Source organism: Mastomys coucha, unplaced genomic scaffold (assembly GCF_008632895.1).
Source record: "Mastomys coucha isolate ucsf_1 unplaced genomic scaffold, UCSF_Mcou_1 pScaffold6, whole genome shotgun sequence".
Classification (NCBI taxonomy): Eukaryota; Metazoa; Chordata; class Mammalia; order Rodentia; family Muridae; genus Mastomys; species Mastomys coucha.
In genome coordinates, this window is record NW_022196912.1 from 130,546,303 (window position 1) to 130,562,194 (window position 15,892).

General features: G+C 41.5%; 1 protein-coding gene across 2 annotated transcripts in view; it reads left to right on the plus strand.

The window, feature by feature from the left end:
* The window catches only part of Rapgef5 (Rap guanine nucleotide exchange factor 5), a 241,593-nt gene that overhangs the window by 190,109 nt on the left and 35,592 nt on the right, over window positions 1-15,892 (plus strand). For both annotated transcript variants that reach the window (XM_031357408.1, XM_031357407.1), the window contains exons 15-20: window positions 387-417; window positions 1,295-1,373; window positions 3,485-3,634; window positions 7,974-8,071; window positions 10,661-10,783; window positions 12,535-12,713. In XM_031357408.1, the coding sequence (XP_031213268.1) occupies window positions 387-417; window positions 1,295-1,373; window positions 3,485-3,634; window positions 7,974-8,071; window positions 10,661-10,783; window positions 12,535-12,713 (660 nt within the window). The remainder of the gene's footprint in view (window positions 1-386; window positions 418-1,294; window positions 1,374-3,484; window positions 3,635-7,973; window positions 8,072-10,660; window positions 10,784-12,534; window positions 12,714-15,892) is intronic.

A 15,892-nucleotide genomic window follows, 5' to 3' on the forward strand; every position in this document is an offset into this window, starting at 1 on the left:
AACACAAACACACAGAGAAGGGGGTCCCCAGCACACACACACAGAAGGGGGGTTCCCAGCACATGCACACAGAGAAAGTGTGGTTGCTTATTTGGTATAAGATTATGATATGTCTTTCCATTTTAGCAGGAGACTTCTTTGCAGTTCCCTGTTCCCAGGGTCACATCGACCAAAACCAACAAACATGGGTGTGCAATGGAGGTCAGATGGAGGCTCTTAGGGTCAGTTCTGTCATTCCACTGTGTAGATCCTTGACTGTCAGGCTCAGCAATTAGTGATTCATCTCACTGCTTCTGCTTCACCTTCTTTAAAGAATGACATTCTCTACAATGTTCCTGAAGATGAGTCTTCTGTGGGAATCTCATGTTTTACCTTTCTCTTTGTAGCACTGTTGATGAATACTCACCACAGAAGAAGGTAGGCAAGGCTTTACATCTGTAGGGGGAGGGGAGGAAGGGAGGTTCACACAGCTTGCCCTGTCCAACTTGGCATCTCCTTATAAGTAAAGTGAATTCTGCCCCAAGTCTAACAGGGTGAGCTGGGAAATCCAGGGATGCAGCTGGCCTGCACTTTCCTGCCTTGTTGTGTTCCAACCTGTTGACTTCTTGACAGTGTGTATATTTTTTGGTGCATTTTAAAGTCTCAGAACTTTCCTGCTATTCCCAAATTGATAAAATTTGAATTTTAAACTACTCATGTCCCTCCCTCCGAATCCAAGTAGGAATCTTAAGTGAAGGATTTTCCTTATGCCAAGAGTAAGGAAATCTTCTGAAGAGTTTCACACTTTCAACATGACAAGAGAGATGGTAGCCAGTGTGTTGCATTTCCACCGAACTTGAGAGGAACACAGGAGAGGACATTGGTCAGTGTTTGGCAGAGTGTGGGTAACCATAGTAGCCAGTGCTGGGAATGTGAAATAACTTCGCAGAGTTCTTCAAACTGGAAACAGCAGGAACTGAGATTGCTGTAACAGTGTGTCAGAGCCTGTGTTTGGAAAGTGTCTTCCTAAAGAATCATGGGTGTTTCTGGAGTCTCCTCTAGCAACAGTCTCTGAATAGACAGAGGAACTTTATGCCTGCTACTGGCCTTGGCCAAGCTCCACACTAAGGCTCACAATCCCGACACATACATTTGTTGATTGAAGCAATTCCATCTTTATTTCTCTTAAGATTGGATGGGTAGATTTTATATGTTAAAAAAAAATTGGCTAGCTCTTTTGGAATATGTTGTTCCCTCTAAGTTTCCAGAGGGCCAAAATCCATGTGTTCATTGTTCTTTTTCTCCTTCTTCACAGAATAAAGCCCTGTTCCACCAATTCAGTCTTAAGGAGAACTGGCTCCAGCATAGAGGAACTGTGGCTGAAACAGAAGAAAGTGAGTATAGCCTTGTACAAGAGTTGCCTCCTCCTACAGGATCACACCCTGACTGCAACTGTCACTTCTGGGAGTCATTCCTCTTTGACTAGAATGTTAATATCAAATAGCATGGCTTTTCTTCCTTGGTTTAACTGTTAGGTTTTTTTTAGATAATGCAGTATTCTTTCAAAGACCATGAATATTCTGAACTTGGGAAGCAAGAACAGGGATATGTGCACAGAGCACTCTTGTGTTCTGCAGGGGAAATACAAAAGATGCTGCAACCAGCTTTTTCTTCCTTAAACCTTCACTCTGGATGGCCCATGGTCCAGGATTGACCTGAAGGGCCACTAAAGCTGCAGAGCCTTAGCTGAATCAGTCCCCGAGACTTAGAAAAGAGAGAAAAAGAAGAGGATGGGTGTGGGAGAAGTTCCCGTGTGGCTCCTCAGCCTGCTACTTACCTGGAGTTATATGTGACAGAGTCAGTGCTTAGGACTCCTGTCAGCCCATGGAAGCTGTGCATTCACCAAGCACAAGAGGAAAGTCCTTGTTAGCAACCTGCATGTGCTGGTGTACTTTGTTACTGCAGAGTGAGTGGCAGCAGAGGTTCCTTGTCTGGGCAAAGGCTGAGGGAATGGCAGAAGAGACAGGGAAGTAAAATGCTCGTGAGAAGCTTCCCGCACACCTTTCTCTACACACTGAACTTCAGCGTGTCAGGGCTTACTATCTGTTCAGCCTTTTGAACAGTTCCAAAATAAAACATCTTAGTTTATTCTGTCCTGTGGCACTTGTCTGATGCCTCTAGTAGAATGGTTTCTGTTGTCTCATGTTCGCTGTCATCTTCCCCAAATGAAAGAGCAAATGCAATTACCTTACCTCCTAATTCATTAATTGCTGACCTTCCTTGTCCATTTCTCTTATAATTTAATTGTAGAGTTTGCCAAGCTGGGCTTCAAAGAGGCTCAGTATTGTAAGGCCCTCCAGCTTCTTCTTGTTCATCAATTTATTAAGCAAGGATAAACTCAACCTCTATTTAGTAATTTATAGACTGGATCTTTGTTCAGAGTCTCCACTTTGAGCAACCTAACCAAAGCAAAGACTGTCAAGTGCCTGGTGCAGGGAGTATGTTTGCTTGAGCTTCAGTCGAGGCAGCCCATTCTCTGGCTTTGCTGCCTTTGCATTTCTGGAAATCACCTTGGGTTTAGTTCAGGGATGCTATTTAAAAAGAACATAAAATTCTCTAAAAGCCATACCCCCCTGCTTATCTTTGAGAAAGTACAGAGCAGACTACCTAAGTATATCATTGCCCTGCTTAGTCTAAAAAACCTAGCATTTATATGCTAAGGAAAGCTGTTGTAAGAACTAGCATGTCACAGTGAAGTTTTAATCACTATTAAAACTACCTCTCCTATGCAGATCATGAAGAAAATGTTTTTCAAGGATCCATTCATCCCAACAGTGATAATACCCTACTAATCATTAATGGCACTGCAAATAAAATTTTTTTTTTTTTTTTTTTTTGAGACAGGGTTTCTCTGTGTAGCCTTGGCTGTCCTGGAACTCACTCTGTAGACCAGGCTGGCCTCGAACTCAGAAATCCACCTGCCTCTGCCTCCCAAGTGCTGGGATTAAAGGCGTGCGCCACCACGCCCGGCAAATAAAAATATTTTAAAGGCTAGAAATATGACCTCCATTTAAAAACCCATCAGTACTTTGATATATGTCAGGGCTGGAAGCTCATCCTTAAATGACTGAGAGAGTTGCACACAACACCAAGGCAAATGACATGCTTTCAAGTAACTTATAGAATTCTAATATACTGTTTTGGGAGTTCTTAACTCCCAAAGGAGGGGTTCAAAAGTACAGCCTGTGGAGCATGGTCTCTAGTGTCTTCTAGCAGAAATTCTAGCACAAGCACACGATGGTGTGACCAAGGGATCCCTTGCAGTATGGGAAGCCAGTCAGCTGCTCCTGCAAGCGTATGGTGGCAGGCTCTCACATACTCACCCTAAATGCATCTAGCTGCTCGTGCTTTACACGTAAAACAACAGAAAGGTAGACCCCTTGATTTGAGTGTGCCCCTCCTGGTCACAATTCTCTGGTTATGACCTGTTGTTTTGATTCTGCAGTTTTTTGCCACGTGTATATAACAGAGCACTCCTACATCAGTGTGAAGGCCAAAGTTTCGAGTACAGCCCAGGAGATCCTGAAGGTCGTGGCTGAGAAGCTGCAACGTGCCGAAGAGGATCTGGCTCTGGTGGCCATAACATTCTCTGGAGGTAAATTCTTTTCTGAATATCTTGAATATTAATCTTGCACTGCATCTCGACCAGAAGGAAGCTGACATCTTGTAGAGTAGGCATGCTGCCTCTCCTTTTTCTGCTGCAGCTGGATGACCACAGTAACAATATGAGGTGCCTATCAGAAGTGTTTCCATGACAACAGTGGGGTACTGTTGGATACTGAATCTCCTCCCTCAGAATTGAGTAGGAAAGTGTGCCAGTGTTTTGAAATGTATTAAAGAGCTTTTTGCACTATTTTATGTTAGATAAGCCTTCCATTTTTGTATTTAAATTAACTTAGAAATTGTTAAAGGATTAAATTACTCTGTGTGTGTGTGGAGGGGCCTTGACTAATCATCTTGCTGGCTGAGAATGTCATACTTAGTCTCTGTTGGAAGGCAGGAAACTACACAATAGGCAGTGCTCTCTTAGGTGCATGTGGCGAGCCAGACCTTGTAACTGCTGCTCCTGTTGGGCCCTATTTGTCCTCCAAGAAACTTTATTGTGTGTTTTGAATAAGACCATGAAGATTGTGAGCCAACACTATTGATCTGTGCAGCCTGAACAAACCTCTGTATTTCGCTGGAGCCTGTCAAATCACAATGTCACTGACTCCCTTCTGGTTTACAAATCTTTATTTGATGTCTCACTAACCCCGAGGAAAATAGGAAAAAAGAAACTGAGCATGAGCAGTTAAAAATGAAAGTACTGTGTTAACCAATATCAACCTGTGGAGTGGGAGATGAGGGAGCAGATACAAAGCATTGCCATTTACCCTTTTTAACGGTTCTACAGGGAGAGATGGACTCAGAATACATGTGAGGTTAAAGCATTATGTGACAGAGCATTGCTTCCACTACCATTTTGCTCATGGGCAGGTCAGATTGTCTTGGCAAGTTAATGCAAGTTACACATGCAAAAACAAAACAAAAAGTTATTCCCCCTAAGCCTAATAGAGTCCCAGAACTCTCATTGAACAGCCTAACAAAACACCATCCTGGATTGAGGGTGTAACTTATTCATAAAATATAGACCTTGCCTGTGTGAGGCTCTGGTTCAGGTCTCCAGAAAAACCTCTAACCCCAAATTACCTGTGGGAAATAAAAGCAAAAATTTGCAAAGCATGTGAACCCCATGAGTGTTAATAAGAAAATGTATTTGGGGAATTCTTTGTTAAGGAATGGAGATGGAGTTAGAGAAATGGCTCAACAGTTAAGAGCATTTGCTGCTTTTGCCCAGGACCCAGGTTCAGTTCGTACTTACAACCATCTAGAATTCCAGGTACAGAGACTCTGACACATTCTTCTGGCCTCCTTGTGTACTACACTCACAGGGTACACTATCATGTATGCAGACATGCATTCATACATATTAAATAAATAAAAACAAACAAAATCTTAAGAAATAGAGATAGCTTATTAAGAAAGAAAAGACACTTCCAAGAATGTGAATGGCTGGTAAACTGAAGGAAGACATTGTAAAATAAAGAATTATATTTATCCCTGTCTAGCTTCAATTGATAATTTATCAAACCATAATTTATTTATTAGATTCTGTGCAACTAATGAGGGATGCCCACTATTCTAATTGTCTAATGCTAGACTGGCTACTTCCCCAAATGTACTCCCCAGATACTTGCTGTTTGAATCTTCCTAGATTATTTCTGCTCTAGCAGTCTGGTGTTCTATGGAGGCATCTCACTTTGGCATGTGTTGCTCGTCCACCATGACTAATGGAGGCCTCATGTTCTCTCCATTTTCTCATCCTCTGATCTCTCTCTCTCTCTCTCTCTCTCTCTCTCTCTCTCTCTCTCTCTCTCTCTCTTCCTCCCTTCTCCTCCTTGTGGTCCCTACCTGCAGCTCCCAGCCCAGTAATTCAAATTTTACTTCTCTCTATTCTCCCCCATAATTAGTTGTAAATTTTAATTTAACCAATAATTTTAAATTGTGGTGCAAGGGTTGCATAACAAAAGCTGGTGTATGTGAGAATTTCCTCATCTTGGGGCAACCAGATCTTGGGGTAGAGAATTTAGCATCTGAATGCATAGCAGTCCCAGATCAACCACCAACAAAGTATCTCCTCAGAAGCTTTGAATTTTAATTACATTATTTCAGGTAGATATGTTAAATGGCCAAAATACTAAATGATTGTAAGCAATATTAAACTTCATCAAAACCATCATTCACCTCTCAAGATAGTCCGAATAAGGAGAATGATCACTGGATCCCCAATCAATTTTTCTATATCCTTCAAAGTAATCTCTAAAATAGTGTTCCTCGGTATCTTCTTTAATTCCACCACCAAACAGCTTCCTCACAGTGACATGGGCTCCTGGTTTTACAGACTCCTCATGTTGCCGTGGAAGCCCAGAACATGTGAGAATCTGATGGGCAGTTTAGAAAGGAAGGGGCTTTGGCTTTGTCACTTTTGATGACCATGATCCTGTGGATAAAAGTGTATTGCAAAAACATCCCACCAGCAGAAGTTAGGAAGGCATGTTCTAGACAAGAAATGCAGGAAGTCTGAAGCTCTAGGAGTGGAAGACGAGGAAAGTTTGGTTTGGGGGATTCTCCTGGTGGCAGTAGCATTTTTGGACCAGGACCAGGAAGCAGCTTTACGCAGGGATCTGATGGATAAGCAAGTAGAGATGGATTTGGGGATTTTGTGGATTTGGGCTATAATAGGAATAGAGGAGGGTCTAGAGGTAGCAATTTTGGTTATGAAGGAGGAAGAGGATATGGTGGGGGAGGATCTGTATATGACAACCAGGGTGGGGGCCACTGAGGTGGTTATGACAGCTGTGAAGGAGGAAATTATGGAAGTGGACATTACAATGACTTTGGAAATTGTAACCAGCAACCTTCTAACTGTGGTGCAATGAAAAGTAGAAACTTTGTAGCAGGATCATGGGAAGAGTATATGGTGGAGGAAAGTATGGTCTGGGAGGAAGTGGAGGGTATGGTGGGAGGAGCCAATACTAAGTTTCTTCCTACTTACTATGGACTTCTCTATATACATAGGACAGGATAAGAGCCCAGAGGTAACAGAACAGCTTCAGGTTATCAAAATAGCAGTGTTAAGGAAGGTCTTATCTCAGTCATGCATAATATACAGTGATATGGCAGAAGACACCAGAGCAGATGCAGAGAGCTCTTTTGTGAATGGATTGGATTATTTAAATAACATTACCTTACTGGGGAGGAAGGATTGTAAATGATGCCTTTGAAACAGTTTCTTAGCTCTTTAATGATTGGGTCTTTCTAAGAGTGTAGAAGCATTCCTTCTTTGATAATGTTGAATTTATAAGTTTCAGGTAACTTGAGAAGCCTTTTTAAAGATTTTCTTCAAAAGTTTTGGAAAGCTGTTAGCCAGGATCATGATATAATAAGACATAACATGTTTCTTTTAAAAACAAAACTGTGTATATGGAGTTAAGAAGCTTTTGTACATTTATGATTTAACAAAAATAATTCTAAAGAAACAAAAGCATTTTGCAATAAAAAAATAAAGTAGCAGTCTCTACCGAGAGAGTCAGCCTTTGACTTGCATGTAAAGCAGACCTCCCAAAAGCAACCATTGGTGTTGTTCATTGTGCAATCTTTATATCCAATTTTAGGTAAATATATGGATTCATTTTCTAAAAAGAGAACTAGTAAGCTATTTGGCAGTTTGTACCAAAGGCTTTACAAAGGTTCTCTTTCACCCAGTAACTTCATACTGGGTGAAATCTGTCTTTAAAAGCTCATATGTTAAACAGACAAGGATTTATATGCAAGAATGTTGACTTTAGCAATATATGTTATGGCTGCTGAAATCATAGAACCATCTATCAAGGCCCTGTTTGTTATAGGCCAGGCCTTGTACTAGTACTTAACATTAATTTATATGACAAAAAAAAAAAAAAAAGAAGGAAGACATTAAGTGTTCAGCAGTAGAGGAATGATTAAATGGTGGCGTAATGGGCTTTTATATAACCAATTAAATGTGACATAAAAACAAGAAGTAAATGCTTATAATTACAAAGTCATATAGGATTAATTACTAGTGCAAGTGTGGGAACAGCGCACGTGCACTTTAATTACTGCTGGTATACGGACTCACATGGTTATTTTGGGTTTTCCCATCTACTTTAAATTGTCCTTTCAGTTCAGGAGGGCCAAACTAGGAGGTAATGTTCCTAACATCATGTCAAAGTACGTAAAAATAAACTCACTCAGTTAAAGTCTGTTTACCTACTTTTAACTATTTTTCTTGAGCAAGTTTTGTTCATGATATGTAATGCGTAGGTGCACTTATGTTTCTAACTACTTTGTTTTTGTTTTTGTTTTTAATAAAGAAAAGCATGAATTTCAGCCAAATGACTTGGCCATTTCCAAATCCCTGGAGGCATCTGGTCGGATATATGTCTACCGGAAAGATCTGGCTGACGCTTTGGTAAGGACTTTGGTGCTGGCACTTGAAAAACAAGTACCAGACTCAACAATATTTTCATGCTTTATAATGAAAAAAAGAAAAAATATATACACACACATATATATGTATATATAATATATAATATGTATATATATTAAGCTATTTTCTCTTGCAACCATGAGTAACCTGCCAACTGGCATATTTTTTGCAAATCAGAGGCTGACTTGAGGGCTTAACCTCCCTGGGATCAGCCTTACTTTTCCTCTGATAAAAAGCATTTATGACTCCCCATCCCATGGAATCTTGACTTAGTCGCTTCTTTCTTTTTAGGAGCTATATAGGCATGGGGCTAAGAAATATTACCTGGCCTTTTGACTGTCCCATTTCCTTAAATAAAAAGTAGATTTTCAGCCTTCTCTGCCATGCGATGAGTCAGTAACTGTGGAATATCAGATGCTTCTGAAGAGCAAGATTTGAAAAGTTGGAAATAAAACTTTCCTTCAGATCATTCTCGGTGTGAAGTTTAAAAACATTCTGGCTAAGGGGACAGCAAAGGTACTTCACAGGACTTTGTGTAGACAATGAGTTTGATTTTATTCTTACCCATGAAGGAAAACAGTCTAAAGTACAGCTTTTGTGGGTTCTTCCCAAGAAAAACCCACACTCGAGCTGTCCCCCAAGCCACATAGCATAACTCCACCTAGTATGACTCCCCCAGGGCTTTATTATAAAGGGCCTCTCAGAGAGTCTAAGGTAGGCATGGGTGATGTCACAGTGGAATAAGCAGGCGCCATGAGCTATGGTCTAAGAGGAACAAGACCCCATCCTGCCCTCCGGCATCTTCCTCAACTGCTTTGGATACCATGGCATATGTCCTTGTAGGTAGCAAATTTAGGAATCTCATCTGTAGAACAGAGCATGGTTGGGGCCCAAGATGTGAGGACTCACTGTAAACACTAAACACTTTCTCACAGATTAACGAATCCTCCTCAGAATCACCCCCCCCCAAGGGTAGAGTAGAAAATAAAGTATTGCCTGGACAGCGCAATAGCCAGCCTTGAGGAATCACATGGTAGAAGAACTGTGCTGAAGAGCAAATTTAAGGAAAAATAAAATGGACAAAAGGCCAGGTTAACCAGTGATTCCGCTGTGGATTCCCACACTGTAGTCCGCTTTGGCTTTATTTCAGTGCCTTGTCCCATCCTAGCAGACAAACCCTGAGAAATCTTGGCTCCCGGCCTCAGTGAGTGCCACAGAATCTGTAAGTTCACAGATTCAGTCACTGCCCCTGACACAACACTATATCCTCAGGGGAGGCAGAAAAGCCAGTTCGCAAGGCAGTCTCCCCAAGTGGGGAAGTCTGGGAAGGTCAGCTGTGTGAGGTTCTTGTTTGTTATGATTTTTAATAGCAAACATTTTCATAAATATCAGAGTTCTAAGACTGCATGTAATCCACATAATTCACTTTTGCCAAATAAGTCTTGTCCCCTTTAAAAATATTTGTTCTGGGAACTGACCCCAGGGACCTCATAGATGATAGGCAAACTTAAGTGCTCCTTCGCTGAGTCACACTGTAGCTGTAACTGCCTGGTGTAACTGTCCTGTCACTGGGTTACACCACAGCCGTAACTGCCCCATCACTGAGTCATACTGCAGCCATAACTGCCCCAGCACAGCTGTAACTGCCCTGTCATTGACTCACACCACAGCTGTAACTGCCCCATCAGTGAGTCACACTGCAGCCAATTCCCAGTCTTTTAGCTTTTTAAATCATTAACTCTTTGACTCCAAACTCTCAAATGAGAAAATGTGTATTTTAATTAGAAAATACCAGTAATTTTAGAGAAAATACCAAATTGCATATTTAATAACTTCAAACATGCTGAGAGATTTAAAGCTGTATTGGCAATGTAATAGTCTCATGCCAAATTTTGAAGGAAGTGCTGTTAGCAACCTATGTGATTAGCCCCCATTCTCCATGAGGGAAAGACAAAGCAAAACAATTGTTACATAGAACATATTAGTCACATGGGCTCTAAATAAAATAGGTTTTGTTTTTATTTCATGTCAGATTTTTCACTTTCCAAGGCCCTTGTAATAAAATTTGTAAGCCTGTGTCTGGGATGAGACTGGCAAAGCATGTTTCCTGGACGAACCATGTCTGTCTTTATTGGAGTGCTCTATGACATTTCTTTTGTTTGTTTTTATACTAACCCTCCTGGCACAGTAATTTCTACCAGAAGCCAAAGTGATTCCAGGGCTTTCAGTTTCATTATGCTGTCTGTCAGGGCTGTGTTTTATAATCAGATTTGTGGATATGTGGGAGCTCGTGGGGGAGGGTGCGGGCAGTCTGAGCTTGTGGGGGAGGGAGGGAGAAGGGAGAGGGACAGGCTGTCTGGGTGAAGTGTCATTGATCACATTTGACTGTTGCAGGGCTGTTTCCTAAATTGGCTGTAACTCACTGACAGTGAACAGAGCAGGAAAAATATTAAGGGCACTCAGAAAAGATTACTTCTCTAATCTGGGTTTCTAGAGCCTTCCCATAGGCAGCACTGTGGAACATGTGGGGACTACTCAGGATCGTTTTTTTGCTTCTGTCTGTTGCTTTAGAATCCTTTGGCAGAAAATGAGGAATCCCAGCAAAGGTCAATGAGGATTTTGGGAATGAACACTTGGGACCTTGCTCTGGAATTAATGAGCTTTGATTGGAGTCTGTTCAATTCAATCCATGAGGTAAGCAGGGGACTGACAAGACAGAACTGCTAAATATCGTTTTAACATTTAACTAAATGGTTTCTTTTTTTAAGACAACTTGTGTGTTGATACAGTTGTGCTAGGATAGTGTGGTCTAAAAGCTATCTGGAGAAATTATAGTATGCTGAAAGTCTGCCCCAGCCTGGGAAAATTAGAATCTATCCTGTGCTTTCTTTGGTCCTTGGTCTGTCGTGGGCTTCATGGGTGTGCTGGGTTTATAAGTACAAATACCTGTAGGCAAGTGTGTGATTTGATAGATTTACACTGATACATGATGCTGTAATGAGATTGAGGAGTAATTTTACCTTTAGTGTTAAGCGTTCCATTTCTATGTACATATATACATTTATCTTTTTACTTAGGAATATTTCATAAATTTTAGAATGTGCTACGGAACTTCAAATTATCATATAAATTTTACATTTTTGTGTATGTGAGTATCTCCCATGGGGGCATAATATAATATTTATGAATTATATGCTAGAAGCAAAATGCTACTGACAGCTTGGTGGTAGCAATGCTCACAGGAATCAGGAGATGAAAATGTCACAGGTCTCTAAGTATGTAGTGCGTTCATCTTCCGTGTAGAGAAACACTTCCTTCTGTCGTAGTCTTTCCTTCTGGAGGGACTCATGGCTGATTTTTAGGAAGCCTTAAGCCTTTCATTCTGCAATATCTATTAAATTTGTTCATATTTCCTCATTAAAACATTTCAGCATAGTAAGCCGTTTGAAGTGTGTTGAGCTCACTCATGCTAGATGACTTGCTTCATCTGAAGTGTCAGTCAAGAAGTATCTGCCTCTGCTTGTGCAGTGGGTTATTCCTGTAAGACACGCACACTCAGTTACAAATGAATCTCTACCCTTGTGCAGTATGATTAATCTTGTAAGACGCACACACTGAATTACATAGGAATCTCTTAACTCCTTTGCCTGTGGTCACACTAAATATTTACTGGTCTTGGCTTGCATTGGTGAACTTCTGCACTCTGCTCCCTAATCTCCATTTTATTTCTGTTTATGCTCTTGTGATGTCTTCATAACACAAGTTCTCAGCGTGCAGCTTTAAAACCAGAACTATCAGCACCACCTAAGATGGCATGTGCAGGCCTGGTGGTGCTCACCTGTAGTCTTCTGTACTTGGAAGGCTCAGGCCAGAGAGTCATTGAGGCCACAGGTTCAAGATCAACCTGGGCAACATGGTGAGACCTAGTTGTTCAAAGGACGTTTCTGCCCTTCATAGACTACAAATAAAAAACAAGGGAGGAGCTCCAGTAATCTGAGCTTCATCAGTATTATGGGTGGTCCTGAGGACACCATAATAATTGGTGTTGGCCCTGATGTGTGGTAGCAAATATTAGTGTCATCTGTTGGCATATATAGCGGCTCTTCTTAAAGTCCTGTGATTTAAACTTTAGAATGTTCCAGATTTTGTATCAGGATATCTTACTTATATTTGGGGGAAAAAGTTATATAAGGCTTCTAGGTAAACAGTTTTGAGCAAAGTATCTTAAAATGTCTTATCTCTGGCTTGTGCAGTATGGTTCCTCCTGTAAGACACATGCACCCGGTTACAAATAAACTTAAAGTTACTTTGAATCCACTTTGTAGTCACCTGCTATATTTTCTGTTAACACTAAGGATATAGGAGGGTCCTCTGGAAACAGCTCATAAAGTGATTGAATTTTGCACCAGCTTGACTCCACCTAAAAATATACATGTTTCTTTCAGCAAGAGCTGATCTACTTCACATTCAGCAGACAGGGGAATGGAGAACACACTGTGAACCTCAGCCTTCTGCTCCAGAGATGTAATGAGGTCCAGCTCTGGGTGGCCACGGAGATTCTGCTCTGCAGCCAGCTAGGCAAACGCGTGCAGCTGGTGAAAAAATTCATCAAGATTGCAGCTCAGTAGGTTTCTGTGGTGGGATCCCTGTGTCTTTTTCTGCTTGAGAAAGCATGGTGGTGTGGATTTCATTGTTATTACTATTACTATTATTATTACATTACTATAACTACAACTACTACTACAGCTGCTATTCCTTGTAATGATAAGAAGGGTTAGAATATAAAAAGGTTATACTGAGTTAAGTGACCAAATATTTAAAAGGTCTGTTTCTGAATATCTCTACCTTTGCATTTGAAGTATTCATATGTTAAAGTAAATGTCAAAATGCCAGACTAAAGCACTGAGCTGTGTGCTTAGAAGCTATAACCAGGTAGTAAGCATTTGTATAATATAGCTGATGGTACTGCAGTGAGCTAGGGAAATAAAAAGATGTGTGTGTGGTGGAGGCATCATGGGAAGTCAGGGACATGCTTAGATCCTGCTCATGGCTCCTTGGCAATCACTATGTGAGCTTTCACAGACTTGTCAGCTGAAAGTCCCTGACATTACGCTCTGGATGCATCTCATGCTCCAGCCACGCTGAATTATGTCTCCCATGCATCCCATGATGCAACCTTGATTTCATATGCTTGACCCTGTGTTTGCTCCATTTACCCATTGATTGCATTTTTCTTCAAGACTGTGGGTCAAAGTTTCTTTCTATAGGATATCCCTGACTTACTTGTGTAGGACCAAAATTACCCCCATGCATACACATATGTTCTACCTGTTAAATTTTTCTTTGTTATGGTTATTAAACTTACCTGTGTGTGTAGGATTCTTTCACTGGGCCACATTTACTCCCAAAGGACAGGGATTGTGTATAATTGATCAGTGTAACTGGGAGACTGTACAGAACATGGCAATTAAGAGTGACTCAGTGGATGTTGAGAATGAAATTTTAATACCTTACTGGGGGTCTCTTTAAAATGGGAGTGTGTGTCAGTGGCTTTAAAATGGGTGGCGGTCAGTATGGAGAGCACTCAGTATGCAAGCATGAACGCCTAGTTCAGAGCCCCAGCTCCCATGTAAAAGCCTACTCACCAGTAACTCCAGGACTGGAGGCAGAGGCAGGACTGTCTGGGGGCTCTCTGGCTTCCATGTTACCTGAAATAACAAGCTTCAGGCTCAATGAGAAACCTCATCTCAAAAATAAGGTGGGTCTAGACACGGTGGAGCACCTTTAATAGCAGAACTCTCAAGGCAGAGGCAGGCAGATCTCTGGAGTTCAGGCTCGCCTGGTCTAAATAGTGAGACCTTATCTCAAAAATATAAAAATGAATAAGGCATTTATCAATACAAATCCTCTGACCTCCACACAGCAGAGGATGAGCACACACACACACACACACACATACACATATGCACACACGCATGCACGCACACACATGCAATGAACATCTATATATATATTATAAATACATATAAAAGTATTGTTTGCACAGCTTTCCAATATAGGCAAACAGCACACATCAAAATCTCCTCCAGAGTTTATTGTCTTCCAGGTTTGAAATTTTACTCTTTGTCTTTTGAAGTTGTGTTTACAACAGACAGTTCTCAAGGACACAAGGACAGCTGTTTCTTGGTTATCTGCATGGGATAAGCTCCAGGATCTCTTTGTATATAAAAATCCTTGGGTGTCCAGGTCCCTTGTACAGTGTGGTTTACCATTTGAGTGTAACAGGCACATGCTCTCCTCCTCTTCAAATCTGCTCTAGATAATGCCTACTACGCAATGCCATGTGATGCTGTCAAATACTTGTTATACAGTCACATTATTTTAAAAAGCAGCTGTAGAGAAAGAGGATTGGTCTCACTTTAGGCGGGACCATGGTCATTCCTAGGTGAGGGGGAGTCTTGATATCCAAGTGTGTGGCTAATTAAAATGCCTACAGGGGAAGATGGGGTACAGCCCCTTATATTTATAGCAAATGACTTCCATGGTCAGCAGGGGAGGCTGGGAAGTACAGTCCTTCAGCAGGAAACTATTATTCCTAACTCAGAAGATACAGAAATGCAGGGTAGGGGTGTTGTAGCTGTTGTCTGCTGAACAAGATCTTGTTGGAAGGAATAGTTCTGGGTCCCTTGATGAGGGGTGTCCTCTAGTTATGGAGGACAGGGTGAGCCTTCACCATGATTCACTACAATTGTCATCCTATATTCCTGAAGAGATGTGGAAAATCATTAGTAGAGGGTTAAAAGCAGATGATTTGGTTACAGAGAGATTTCTAGGAAATCAGGGAGATTTCCTGGGAATGTTGAGGGAGAAGGAGGAGCAGAAGTAGAAGAGTGAGTTACTGAGAGAGGGTAAACATAGCATTGATTCAGGATGATGGTAACTGGCCCCATTGCCAGGACTGTTGCATCAGCATGAGCTAACAGAGTGGGAGGGAGCTACAGAGCATTAATGAAAAGGAACAGAGGAAAGTAGGGGACTAATGTAAAGATTTGTATGTGGCCTGGGGCGAAAGGGATAAAGGTCATAATTCTCCACAGCATCTAAAAGGTCATTTTGCAGATGTGTCAGGAACAAATGTAGCTGTTATAGGGTGAAAGCTATTGGGAGACATTGCATGTAACAATTTGTTTGGGTGTAGGATGAAGTTCAATAAGACATTTAAAAGACAGGTGAAAACAGGTATAAAGATAATAAGGAAGAAAGGGTGAGCAGCAGGAGGAGCCAAGTGGGAGGGAACCAGAAGGAGTTTTTGTCTGGTCCCTGTCTTTACACTCATTTTAAACCAGTTAGGATTTGTTTTCTTGGAAGCAGCATTGTTTGCAGAGGAAGGCATACAACCCATCCTTAGAAGCTGCCAGATCTTTTTAATCTTGGAGTACTGCAGCAGTTAAGGAGTCTGGTCCTGGTCCTGGTCCTGGTCCTAAAGGATGTTGAACAGTTCTGAGCTGCTGAGACAGACGGTAACTGATGCAAAAAAGGCTTGAGTCCTGCTGCTTTGATTCTGAGTCCCACAATCAGTGTCCAGAGTGGCAAGAAGAGGCATGAGTTGAGTGACCCATGGCCTAATACTCCCCTTTCAGAGGTCATCTGAATTGCTTTTAGGGGTTTGGGGTGAGCTGATCTCTCAATAAATGCTTCAAGACTGACAGAAGGGCAAGGAGAGGAACAGCAGTTAGGATTCCTCAGAAGAGGCTCCATCCAAGGGGCCATGATCAAGGTGGGATTCCTCAGAAGAGGCTCCAT